The sequence below is a fragment of the Molothrus ater genome, chromosome 7, assembly GCF_012460135.2.
Source record: "Molothrus ater isolate BHLD 08-10-18 breed brown headed cowbird chromosome 7, BPBGC_Mater_1.1, whole genome shotgun sequence".
NCBI classification, from domain to species: domain Eukaryota; kingdom Metazoa; phylum Chordata; class Aves; order Passeriformes; family Icteridae; genus Molothrus; species Molothrus ater.
Genome location: NC_050484.2, coordinates 11272176 through 11286761, shown reverse-complemented (window position 1 = coordinate 11286761; position 14586 = coordinate 11272176). Strand labels below are relative to the sequence as shown.

The following is a 14586-nucleotide window of genomic DNA, read 5'->3' as shown; positions in this document are numbered from 1 at the left end:
GAAATGAAAGTATGTCAAAGATTAGGCTCCTGGGTTCAACAGCTTCAGAGGGATAAGACAACAATGCCTGAGCCTGTTTGGCTGCCACAAGACAACCTGGTTTCCTCTTTCCAAAACTTCAAAGGGATTCAAGATACTAGCATCCTAACAGAGGAACAAGCAGCCAAAGCATGACTGTGAAAACTGACAGGCAAGGTCAGCTATTACTGCCACTGTGAATTTTAGTTAAGGAAACAAGCATAAAAAGTGATTTGTTGTGTTAACTCATTTTTCTAATTTTTGCATTCACTTTAATGAATGAATGATTCTTCATTCTAAAGATGCTTTTTATGCATCACTTTATTCAACTGATGATGCATATCAACTAGTGACTTCTTTCTGCCCTGGCTGGGCATTAGGACAGGTGGAAAGCACATCTTGGTATATTTAATGGCAAGCATGTAACATCAGAGGAACATGGAGGAACATCAGTGCTCACATTTTAAATCAGCTTTCAAGGGCTTCAAAAGGTTGAGTCTAGAACCAGGAAAGGTATCTTGCATAAAACAGTATGTAAGAATGTAATGAAAGAAGTTAAAGAAACCTGTGAATCTGTGAAAGCAAGAAACTCCAGTAATGCAGGGCTCTGGACACGTCAAAGTTGCGATGCCAACACCGTCTTGCACACACTGAGGAACTCTCCTCTGGGAGAATTGTCACTAACCTGTTCAACCCTGGCTGCATCTCACACTAGTGCACATAGAACATTCTTTATAAATCAAGGCTTTCTACTCTCAGTTGAGGCTGCCCTTGCTACATAACTCTAACAGCTAATTAGAAACCAGCAATCTATCAGCTGACCTATAAAGAAAGGCCAGGGCTCTTCAGGTTCTGTCCCTAAGATTTGATCTTCTGAAATTTGTTGTTAATGTGCATAACTGTTTTTACTGCATTTAATTAGCATGCACTAAAAGGCTATCAGAGTGCCTTTCCAATCACAAAGGCCCTCCCTTCCCTGTTAAGAAAAGCCAGTGGAGGTCTACTGTGACTAGCCTGTGTAGGGAAGATGAGAAAAACAAAAAAATGGACTAGTTTGGACTAAGCAATAAAGAAATCCAGTAATATGCCAAAAACTCATAGTGCTCAGATATCTCTACCCCACATGAGGGATTTAATAATTTTGCTAACAATTTGACACTCAAGCCATTTTCTAACCCTGCATTTTTCTATATTTCTACCTGTAATATTCTGGATCAGGAGGGCTGTCTACAGGAGAAGAAAGACATATTGCAAGGAAACATATTACAAGATGAACAGTGTGCAGATATTAATCTATTGGCATGACACCGACAGTTATGTGCATTATTTTTCCACAAAAACATCTCTACAACATCTTCATGGCAGTAAAAATACCATGGCTTTTATGTCAATGGAGGCTTGGCTACTGCTAGTTGCAAAGGTGCTCTCTGTCAGACAAACCAACCTTTGATTTCTGGACAGTCCAGTGCTGACCCTGCCGATCCAGAGCCTTTGTTCTCAGGAGAAGTGGTTTCCAGTTTCTGATTGGCAGAACCACGGCCAGAGTTGTCCTTAGGGCATCCATTCATATGACAGTCATTTATTCGCTGAGGCTCTTGAGATGCCTTCTCAGGTCCACTATTCTTGTTTTTAGGATCTTTATTGCCTTGGTGCTGTTTAGATTTGCTTCTTTTTCTCCTGTTGTTCTAAATGGAGAAATATCACAAGAACAGAGACATCACTCAATGCAAATTGTACAAACTCAAAATACAATCAGTAAATTGAGCACTCTAAGTGGCTGTGACTACCCAGGATACAGTTTCTTATGAAAAGTGTTTTTGTGCATGGGCTGGTTTTGGATTTGTCATGTGCTTGTCCAGGGTCCCACATTCAGGTACATGGAAATTCTGAGTAAATTTCTGCTGTCTCAGAAATTTGCTCAGAACACTGGGCTTAGTGAGACAATGACAGAAGAATAGGATTAAAAATAGTACACACATTTGCTTTCAAGTACTGTCTACAGGTGTGAATGAAGTCATCTGTGATGGAAAAGGCCAAGTACTGACCCACAGTAGTACAATTCAAGTACAGACAGCTGACAAGTGATTTAAATGCCTTGACTCTAAAGAGCAAGTTCTTACCTTCTTTTTCCCTGTCATATTCCATTCCTTTAGAACCTGAGTTGCGCTGCCTAGAGAAAGAGAAAACATTTCAACAGAAGTTCAGCTATGAAAAAGAACCATGTGTTCATGATCAGTTTCTAGTCTCCTAGCTGAGGAGCATTTCAATTTGTTGTGAATTCTCTTATGTGGGGAGAACAAAATGGACACTGCTGCTTTTCTTCTTCTCAGTGACCTGTTTTGAGTTCATTACTTATAGTGGATGGTCTCCTTGGCACTACTGGCTTTTTATGGACTTCATTGCTCAAAGTGATTGTGTGCCTAACTTAAAACATTAGCATAAGACCCAGAAAAATCAACACTCAAAATCTCTTGCCTGAAAAGGAAAGTATCTCAGTACCCAGAGTCAACAATGAGTACGTTAAATAATCCACCTTGACTCTAGAGCATCCAAAACTTTTAAAAACTTCTGGCATTTTTATCACGAATTTTTTATTTGTTACCTGTCATCTTCAGAAGACATAAGAGTATAAAAAGTAAAGAATTAGCATACAAAAGAGTAATTTCATGGACTCTTGCATAAAATCTGCATCACACAAATACAGTAAACTTAGGCCTGGCAGAAAAGAATGGTAAAAAAATTATACTGAACAGTAATTACAGTTATACTTGAAATTCTGCCTGTCAGCCATAATGAGTTGCTTAAATAAATTTATGGAACAAAGCAGGCAGAGCTTTGGTCAGACCAGTGCTTGCTGCAATGTTAGAAGAAAACTCTTCTCCTTCTAATTAACATCATCATTTTGTTCTCCTGTAGCCTAATGCTGAAAATAGATCTCATGGTAAGCACTCAGTCTGAACTGTCATCCAAACTACTATGGCAGCATCTGCTACAATAATATTTTAAATACCAGCAGATTAAAGGTCTTCTGCTTGAATTTAACAATCACTTTACCATCACTTCACAAATCCAGTAAATACTCAATTATTTGCCTTTTCAAGTGGATTTCATACTCAGCCATTCTTCTCAATCCTTTCAGCAAAATCTTTATATTAGTATTAAGAAGAATTGCTGTTTTCAGACCACCAGGAGTTGTCAACCTGTATTCAGCCAAACACGTGTGAGGTTTTCAGATGTACAGAAATTACTTTTCTATCACAGTAAGCCAGATCCAAGATTATCTGGTGAGCCTGTCACACACAATAGGAAAGACTATGTATCTTGCTAAGTCACATCTGTTAAACTGTGAAAAAACTTGCATGGAATCCATCAAAGCCATGTTTTATTTGCTAGATGACATGACAATGCAGATAGAAGGCTAAGACAACTTCTATTTCATGTATAACTATATACATATTTACAATTAGTTACACACACACTTATGTACATGTAAGTACAAGCCCCTCTCCTAAAGGTACCTCATCTTTTGACAGGCACCATGTTTCTGTATCAAGTAATAAACATTTGCTCCCCATTTTACTCCATGTTGCTGAAAATATGTGATTTCATGTGACAGCTTTGATAACTGTTTTCACAGTAGCAACCAACACCCTTTTTGTGTTGGCTGGTGGTGTCTTTGCTTTGCTCCCCTCAGCTTCCCTGTGAATACTATGCATGCTGAGAGTTACTTTAGGGATTCATCCAACTACCCTCTCTTTCTTCCAATTGGAAATGCACAAACTGTCCAAATCCCAAAGCCCTCATTTGAATACACCAGTATATTTTCTTGAACACATCTACAAAGCAGCTGAACAGACCTTCTGGTTATGCTTGATTAGATAAACTAGCATAGCAAATAAAACATTTGAACTCTCTTTCACTTAAATCAAATTTTACATACAGAATAAAATTTGTAACAGAGGGATCATCTAAATGTCAATCCAGATACGAAGCAAGATTGGAAACTAAATATGAGTATTTCTTGATTCAGCTAGCAGCACCTCTGAGAGAAGCACTGCATGGAGGCAGCTCAAACTTTCCCCTCAGCATGGCCACCCTAATTGCAGGACTTCTCAGCAAGTGTTATTTCAATCTTAGCAATTTTTGTCATTCGTGTGAAAAAATATTTCAGTTATTTATTCCATCCACAGCGGCAGCTACGTGGATATGTATCTTTTCTGCTCTTTCTAGACAGTAACAAATATTAGCAATTTTCATATACTCCCTCACAAAGACTTCTGAACAGTAATCATGCACTGGTGAAGTTCAAAAAAAAGGTCATCTGAACTCAGGTATAACAGCTTGCTTTTCTTCATGACTTTATTGCACTTCTTACAAAGCTTGTGCTTGCTCTGTTTCTTCCTTACATCAGGTGATGAAAGAACTTCCTCTTTTGAGGAGCCATTGGAAACAATTCATAAGCCACAAGTAAGCTATGATAACTTACTACAAAATAAAGTGAAAGCAACTTAGTGAATAGTCATCAAAAAGTCCTCCACTACCTTCCCCAGGACATACATTACAGGAAAAAAATTATTGTTAATTGGATGCATCACACTTCCCTTTTTCTCTGTGTGTGTGTGCACACACAAATGCAATTTCAATACATCCCTCAGAATGTAACTGTCTGTGCAGCTGCCTGAAGCAAAAAGAATCATATAGATCTGGTGGAAGAATTTTGAAACATTTATAAATACTCCAGTTTGCTTGCATCTGCTTTTTGCATATTGGTAATTCCTAGTATACGATGATGCTTTTTGACTGATACATTTTAGTAAGTTATTCCAAATCAAATCCAAAACCATTTTGAAGTAAAATAGGCATGAATTAAACAACTTGCTGAGATAGCAAAAATGATTTAGATCATTTTTAAGATCTACAGGGCCATTTGAGTCCACCGAACTTCTACTATCGTTTATGTAACCCCAAGCTGCAAAAATTTTGAAAAAGATTGCTCATGGTATGCCATTACTTTTGGCAAAGGGTTTCTCACAGATCCTGGTGAAAGTTCAAAATACTTGACTTTATATATTTACCAGAAAAGTGATATTAAAATACAAGTGACCTTTCATTAGAGGTGGTCTCATGATGCAAAATACAAACATGGATCCAGGTTTAAATGGCTCGAACTTTCAATGGAGTCTTGGTTCAGCCATTATAAATGTCAAGACTATTTGCAAAATTCAGATTGAGGTTTGAATGTCAATGTATGCATCAAGTTCAGGGGTTTAGGGGCCTGGTTATGTGCTTCAGAACTATCCTGAATTGTTCTTAGCTACTGTACTTAGATCTTCAATAATGAATAATTTCCTGACATATTATTTACAAAGCATTAACTTTCATGCAGAATAAAGAAGCAGATCTGCAGTAAGAATGGCTTCAAGAATAGCAAAGTCAGGTAGAACAGATGAACAACCATGTCATACTCATACTTCATCTCATACTATGAAGAAGCAAAGATGCAGCCAGGAGGATCAATTTTTTTAGTAATTAACAAGTGTCACATATCAGATTTCAGAAGAACTACAGAATATATTTTGAGCCACTAGAGACAACAAATACTTGGCATGTCATTGAATCCCTCCTGCATTAGTGAAAAAGGTACATTGTACTCACCATCCATGAAAGCTTGAACAGCCTTGTCTACATTGTTATCAAATTGCTGCAACACCAGAACTATCTCATTATTGCTTTTGTTCGGAACAATTGATCGGATTGCATTGATCTGTAAGTAAAGGAAGACAATCACATGAATTTATCATACTCCTTCAGACTATAAGGTACCTGTGCCAATGCACGTTTATATAAATACCTGCTACACTGAGGTGCTCACAAGCACACAGTAATGTATCTATCTGCACAAAGCAATGCCCATCCTATCCTCACCCAGCCATGCAAATAATGAAGCAGTTTCTTCATGACATCAAATGATAGAACTGGTAGCCAGTAATCCTGGAAACAAATCCAACTCTCAGTCACAGCAGAAGAATTCTAGCTTAATTCAACTGACAGAATTTGGCATTATGCTCCTTTCCTAAATAGTCTATTTGCTGCCAAGTGTCTTGACATATTACCTATGCAAATTTAGTGAGCACACGACTTCTTCAACAAGGCTCTTGCATGGCCTTGCTACATCAAAGTTATGACTGATGCTTTTGTGGCATCTGAAAAACAGTCATATGCATGAAAACAGTCGGAGGCTAAAAGAGAACAATATCATTTTTAAAAGTTCTAGTGGCTGCTCAACATTATTTCAGTTTGCTGTTCCATATACAAGTGACCAGGAAGCTTGTGTAACAAAAACCTGAACAAAGGACATGGGATGCCAAATCCTTCAGGAAACTGCTGATGGATCAGGTGTTACACCCACAGATGACTCTGGCATGCAATGCTTAAATTTCACAGCATTTGCTACTGCTATACTGTCAGTATCCATTGATACCAAATGGAATTCAACTAATGATGTTTTAATAAAATATTCCTACTGGAATCACATTATCATTTATTTTCTCATCCCTATATATTATAACTGAAAGCAAATAGCTGCATGAAACTTTGTTGCTATTTCATTTTAATGCTATAAAAATTTTACTAGATCAGACCAAAAAAAAAAAAAAAATTAAACAAAATTAGCAAAACAAAAGCCTATGATAAAAAATGAGAGACTCTGCCAGACCAGTTTAGCTGTTCCAAATTAGCTTTATGAGCTTCTGAGTCAAGATATCCAGCACGTATTTTCAATCAGAAACTTGTTACTGTCCTGCAAATGTTCATCTGGGACCCTCCTTTGTCATCTTTCTGTGGGAATACATCCTTGATTAGGGTGTACTTTATTTACTACATCCCAATGCCATCATGCTAATTGTGAAGCAGTGTGGTCTTTTTATTGTACTGTGAAATATAATTGTGAAAAAGTAATACATGAAGGTAGAGCTGTTTAAGGGCATTAGGCTGGCTCACATGACAAAAGCATTCACACTACCTTGTTTTAGCTGCCCAGTTAGGTGCTGAAGGACAATCCCTATGGAGTCTCCATCAATGGGGACATCAGAAGGTGACTGAGAGCACTCAAGTGCTCAGATTTGACCAAAATAATCTAATTTTCCTGTAGTATGTGCACCCCACTCCCCAACCACTGTGTTTCCCTGTCCTGTATACTACCATAAACCAGGAATCATGGCATGTTCTCTCATTGCAGTGATGGGACAGCTCAGATTCCTGATGCCTACTGGACTCAGCTTTAGAACTGCAAAAGGCTCGTGCTTGGCTTCAGTACATGTTAGTACAGCTACTTAGGATGATTTACTGTGCTCCTGTCCATCATCCCATCACAACCCTCTCTGCAGCTTCACATTCACCCACAGCACCTCTCAGGTAGCAAGTCTAGCCTTGGGCAGTCCAGACCAAACCCAGAGTTTAGAAGCTGAAGTGCTTGCCTACTTCCCAGGACCCTTTCCCAGAGGCCTATCCCATTTTCTGTCTCATGTTGCTGTGCTACGTCTGAACCAGGCCAGCCCACATGCTCAGTCCCCAGCCAACAGAGGCTGCTTTAGAATATCTACTGAACAGGGGTAACTTTATATTAATGTTCATACAGAGCATGCTGACAAGTGGACTGCTTGAACCAGAGGCTGTTGTTGCCAGAAACTATGCAGAAAATCCCCTGTCTGCTCAAGTTTCTCTCTTCAGCTGACATGCATGCATGGGAAGAAGTAATGAGTATAGCTCTCTGCTATGTACTGCAGGCAGCCAAGTGAAAACTAACCCAAATCAATAGGATGTGAAGAGAAAGCACTGGAAAAAGGAGTTAATTAATCTAGTGATTGTGGGCACAGGCGTGCTATTTACTGATAAAGCTGCAACAAGTGTGAACAGAGCTGGCTCCACAATAAGAGCTGGCAAAGACACTAAGGTAGAGCAGGCCACAAGCTGCAGACATTTTATGTTCAAGCTCATAGCTCTCAAACATTTTCACCATGTGGATTACATCTTCATATTCTCACAAAAAAATCCCCTCTTCTTTCACAATCATGTGAATCGTCTCTCTGCCTACTCAAAATTGCATAATCTCCTTGTGGTAACTGCTTACAGGAAAAATAGTAAAAGAAATATCTAGAGTATTCTAACCAACTTTAAACTTAAGCACAAGGATCTCCCATGGCTTCTAGGTCCTACTTTGCTATGAAAGGCCTGCAAGCCTCGGGAAGCATCTGGAAACAACCAAGTGAGGCTAAGACCTCACTCAGAGCATCAGACAACTCGCCAAACAGCGCACTTAGGAAACTTAAGAAGAATATCTGTAGGGTAGAGGACATTGACACACAAGAACTCACCCAAGCAGGCTATGTTTTAGTCTACAAGATCAACCAAAGACTTTCTGTTTGCACTGGGTGATCTTTGTTAAGAATTTTTTGATTATAGAAAAAGCAGAATTAAAAGCTAAACTGTGCTTCATCCAACTAATACTATAATTAAATAAAAAAGGCTATGGAAACATTTTGTTTGTGGAGATAACCCAAAAAATCCCAGGATGATGATCTTAGGAAAAATGCTTAACAGTACAGAGAAAAGAAATTTAGCATATGACAACATTGTAGACACAGCCCTGGTTTAGTTGGACTACTAAAAAACTTGATTTAGGGAATTAATATACTGTAAAGCTCAACAGTTCTACTGCCAAAACCCAACAATATTTTTTGTCGACTGCTGCACAAAAAATACATTTGTTTATCTTTCTATTTGGAAAATAAAAAAAATTGAGAAGTTTAATGAAAGAATTCCTCAGGAAAAGAAAATCAGATTGCAATGGAAAGCGTCCAAGACCTAAGAAATCCAAAATCAGAAGTTGTTTAGACTTTTTAAAATCTGCTTCTCTTATATATGTATGCTGTGATACCCAGGATATCTACAGGTTAGAGTTTCTCCTAAATTTCCATATTTTTGCAGTGATTTAAGTGGGTGAGTAGATGAAAACTAAAATTTGCAATCAGTAGGATGCATCAAAATTAATACACACACATCTATATCTATAACCATCTCAGTTTAGAATCAAAAGAACAGAGATCCCAAAGGGTTTTACTCCAAAACAAAGTATTTTGTCTTGCAAATTTTTAGGAACAAAATGGCATCATGTTACCATACTTCTGGAATTTCAAAGACAAAGATCTGTGTGCCAGACAGCAAGTCTACAACCCATGCACTGTTTCACCAATGTTATAATCCAGAATACATTGGAACTGTTGTACACAGGCAATGAAAATGTCAGCAATTTCTGGACAGAAATTACTGACATGTGGTTACAAGACTCAGATTGTGACCTGACAGTATATCTGGGAAGAAGACAAGGTATATGGAGGGAGACGAGGCTATAATGACAGCCTTCACCTAGAAATGCAAATTTCAAGGTCCCAGATATTCCAGCCCTTAGTCCTTTAACCCTGATTTCAAATATATAGGTAGATTTCTGGGTCTGAAGCTCATCTCTATTCCCTCATGCAAAAAGTGTCCCATTTGTTTCCAGAAAGGGACCTAGTAATAAAAAATAAAAAAGCCAAAGGGAGGAATGGGAAACTTCCTGACAGCATAAGCCAAACACAAGTGCACTTCTCCAACTGTAGGTCTTAAGAGACCTAAACAGACTGTGATGAACAGAAGCATATCAAAGCTCCAGGAATGCTTGACAAATGCAAGATGACAAGGTGGATTTACTGAAGGGCTCAATGTGATCTGGATCCAGCCCCTCCAGGTATGCTGGCTGCTCTCTGGTTCACCTGCTACCTCAGGTGATAAAACAGCCCTTGTGCTAGTACAGCTGTACACCTAGGCTCACAAACCTCCAGCTGCCTGGGAGAAGTCCATCACTTCCCAATCCAAAAAACTGTATAGAGCTCATTTTCATGACAGATGTGATAGGATGATGCCAGGGCAGGAGGCAACTTCTAACTTTCTCTCTCTAAACTCATAGTCCTCAAATTCAGTAAGAATATCCATCTTAACATGTAAACAACAGATTATGCAACTGGAATCATCTGGTATTTATGACTCCTCAACAACCAACTCCTTTAAAAAATACTCAGCATCCTAAAGTATGAAAGAAAGTACCCAAACAAAAGAATCCCTTCCCAGGGAATGGTACTGCATTAATGCCATTCTGCAAAGGCTAACTCAGCAGTCTACTTTATTAGATTTCCATTTATGTGGGAGAAAACTTTTTTTTCCTACTTACTGAAACCTGATCATAGGAGAAACAGCATTACCAGACTAATTATTTTGTGAAACATCCTGTTTTTATCCAGTGTAGATTCCCAGTGAACTGCTGTCATCATCTGGATGCTAGACAGCATTCCAGGACACCAAGAGAATTCAGTAACATACCTTCAGAACCACAGATAATTAAAGCTATTAATGTCAGTGTTAGTTGAAAATCTGTCACTGACAGCAGTTAAGTTCCTGGGCTTTCCCTCCTGCAACCTAACAGGAAAGCACATTATTTTGTTTACTAAGAAAACTTTCCTAGAATTTCAGCTTACCAAAGTTACTTCAAAGCAATCACAGACCTAAAATATAAACATGTGATATTGACTGTATACAGTCAAGAACATGAAAGACAGAACCCAGATCCACCTCCATTTAAACCCATGATCCAGAGCTCAAGTCCTGCTAATGCTTGCTGCAATTTGAGCCAGACTGCGTCTCATAAGGGCCAGAATTCCACAGTCATGAGGATGTTTTTATCTGTCTCTTACAAAAAATGTTGAAGACTGCCCAGAAATGGAATCAAAATTGAAAAAGGTATCAAGTCTCCTCAGATAAGTGTCTACCTCACAATAAAATCCTCAAGGTCTGATCAGATATACTTGACTATTTTTCTGATGATTACTGTTAAACATCTCATTTGAGGCAAATTTTTGGCTCACCTAAAAAAAAAAAATATACACACACACACACACACTCATACATATATAAAATGAATCAGTAACAGGTTACTTTGGAGGAATATAGCACACAGGAAAGGATGCTGAATTCTACCCTCTCATGGTAGCTTACTCGAAGTCCTCACAAACACTCATCTCACAAGACTTTCTAGGTAAGTCAAGCTCAAAAAGAAACAGAGCCTGCCTGGAAGTTGTGACACCAGATTACCTATTCCACATGCAGAACCAAGCTGACAGCGATGTGCGCTCCTCTAAGCCCTTTACTTTCTCTGTCAAGTTTCAAATGGTTCCCAGGCAACTGTAACAACATGGACTCAATCACTGCCTGTTTGCTGCTCTGCTCCATCTGGTCCCCCTTGGCATCATCTCAAAGAGGATGTTTCTGGTGAATAAGTAACATATCCGGGGTTCAGAGAGTTTGTTTATGTATTTCTGACATAGTGACAAATTAAACTTCTTTGCTGAAAGCTCACGGCTGTTCTGAAACCCCTAAACACAGCTGCTCTAATCCCCCTGAAGTAAGTTACTATTATGGTCACTCAGACAGAAATATTCTTATTCATGCTTGGTTAGGAAAACTAACACCTTCACTTTGCACTAAACATTAGGATCAACAGGTCTTCTCTAAGTTAAGAACTAAATTAATTTATAAGTATGGTTATCAATAAACACAGACATTTCCTACTTTACTTTTACTGCATGTCAGTAGCAAATTTTTTATGTACACAGATACATCACTCAATTCCATTACACCCCCAAATTCTCCCAAATCCTGCAAGTGAAGCAGGGAAGAAGGGCTGCCAGCAGAACACTGCTGGTTTTGATAATCCAGGAATTTAGCATTAACAGATATCTTGGCTACATTAAGCAAGAAAATGCATTTTAAAACCACTTTATGGTAGAATTTTTAAAAAGGTTTTGAACTTCTACACAAACACATTTCATGAATACAATTTGACTTGGTTGTATTAAGAGGGTATTTCTTACATTGGAGATGTTTTTTCCAGAAGCTTTACTAAGTTCATCCTGGTAAACTGAACAAGTGTTGCTAATATCCCCTTTGAGCAAAATGACAGTTTTGATCAGATCTATGCCTCTCTTTCTGCTACATGATCTCTTCATCACCCTCATACATTCTGATCATTAATTCCTAGTAAGCCCCAAAAAAGTTCTACTTGCTGCAGTAAACTTCTTTAGGCACTTATCATGGATTTATTATTTCTCCCTTATCCATCAAATAGCCAGGCATTCTAATATGTTATTTCAGGATTCCTGAGAAGTTTGGCTTACTAAGAACTGTTCTACTTGAGTGATGACAGCACCATTTACAGACACGGGTCTGTGATATCCTTAATCCAAGTTAAATGGCTCATCAAGTGACAAATGTGCATTTTGATCAACTTTTTGGTCTTTGAACAGTCCATCTACTTCATGGGCAAAGAACAGCTGCAAAGGTCAACTTTAAGGAGAAAGTTTCCAATCTGTGATTTCACTAATCATTTGAATGATTTCAAATTTACATACTACTTCCATCCCTTCCACTAAGTCCTACTCTTTTCTTGCATGCTGACTATTGCTTATGAAAACCACATTTATGGTGTAATGCAAACAAAACTGTGAAACCTCCAAAACCACATCTGAATAAAATTTCCTTCTTGCAGTGCTGCCCATCTGCTCCTCCAGCTCTGACACTTGAAATGACAAATGAGAAAGCAAGCCTTTCAGGAGAACTTCAGCAAAACATTACTCCTAACAGAATCTCAAAAGGAGAATTTTCTTCTGAATGAGTATTTTGCTAATTCCAGCTGACAGCAGATCTCACAGCAAACAAACAAACAAAAACAAAACAAAACCCCAGAAACAAAAACAACAACAACAAAATCCCAGCCAAAAAAATGGACCCAAAAGCAAGTCCTGAAGTTTAAAAAATTCCTGATATTTCTTTGGATCAAAACCAAAGTCACATGCCAGAAATGAATGGTTGTTCTGGGGAGCGCCTGATACTCACTCTTGTCTTGTTAAACTAAGAGGGCCTAATTGTTGCAGGAGACAATACATCATTTGTCTTCCTCACTCCAATTTCTTCTTCTTTCGAAGACTTGTAATTCAGAATCTCAGCACCTCTTCTGGTGATGTACTAGGTTAATGCTTGAATAGCTACTTTGATTTTATGGATTTGGATGCAAGCCAATGAGTTTAGCTCATTTTACCCCTTAATCCAGTGAACTTTTGTGCATATGATCTGAACTATGTACAACACTTGGTCTCTGAAAATCCTCATTCAAAAAAAAAACCCTTACTTATTTTCAGGCAGAGAGATGATTATGAGCGTTATCAGAGGCAAGAGGGATAGTGGCATAGTGAAGGAAGACTACAGCAAAGGTCAGGGCAGAGGGAATTATTCTGAGAGAAGTCCTGATGGTAAACTTCTTATACTGGTTATGCACCCAATTAATGACCTTTGTGTCTGCTGAAATGCAGAACTTAGGTTATTCCAGAAAATCTGTGGGTTATGTGCATGAAAATATGGTAATTGAAACAGTCCTGGCTCCCCTACAAGAGTATCACAGCTGCAGGAGTCTCTGCCAACTATGGAAACTTTCATTAGCCTTCCTAACATCACAGGCCAACATTTATATAAATCTCTTGGGGGAGAAAAAAGAAGATACAAAATAGAATGTTTAACCTATTGACTCTATGAACTATTTCAGCTGAAATGCCAAGAATGAATTATACAAGTATCACTACCACAGTAGCATTCTCTTATGACTCAAATTCAGGGGTGGGGCTTTACAGAGCCTGGTTGTGAGCGTAATGTCCAAAATGTCTGCACTGGCCTCACACCACTTTTAAAACAGTGGCAGAGGTTTTACTTTCTTGAATAACTAGAAGCTGATCACGGAGAGAACACAGGGAAAGGTCACCACTGAAAAAAAAAACCCCAAACAACTGCTGCCCCACCCCCAAACAAAAGAACAAACATGCTGAAATCTGCATGGGATTTTCACCACATTTTTATCACAGTGAAACAACCTTCAATGTAAGGAGAAACCTGTGTGCTACTTTTGCAGAAACTTACAGGAGTAAGTACTCGTGTGCAGATGTACAGCTCCTTTGGCTTCATGCAAGTCCTAGCAAGATCAAAGTCTTAAGTACATCATGATCTGCAAGCACTAAGGCAGAAGAAAGGGAGAATTGGGAAGGGACTGTATTCTAGTCTGTTCTTTTAAACCAGGCCTGCTGGTATTTACATTGAGGGCAATGGATTTGTGAAGCTCAGCACAAGTATTATATTTATAAACCTTAGTTTTTTTACCCAGAAATATTGTCTCCTAAAAGGTGGGTAAAAGTAAACATTAAACTCACTCTGCTTCAGTGTTGTGAGGGATGACTATGGAAGCTCTGTAAGCTAAGTGAGAAAGGGATGTGATTTTGACTCCCTTACCAGCACACTGTAAATATGTCTGCTTTTCAAACATGCAAATGTAATCCTCATGTTTTAGCAGTTTATGTGCAAATATTATCCAAGACAACTCTGCAGGACTTTTTTAAACTTTTTCCTTGTATTTCCAGTGCAACACTCAAAGACTTATGG

General features: G+C 38.4%; 1 protein-coding gene across 1 annotated transcript in view; it reads right to left on the bottom strand.

Annotated features, from left to right (window-relative positions):
- The window catches only part of SPATS2L (spermatogenesis associated serine rich 2 like), a 76050-nt gene that overhangs the window by 23584 nt on the left and 37880 nt on the right, over positions 1-14586 (bottom strand). Inside the window, 3 exon segments of the mRNA XM_036386971.1 lie at positions 1463-1703; positions 2139-2188; positions 5674-5782. Of these exon segments, the coding sequence (XP_036242864.1) occupies positions 1463-1703; positions 2139-2188; positions 5674-5782 (400 nt within the window).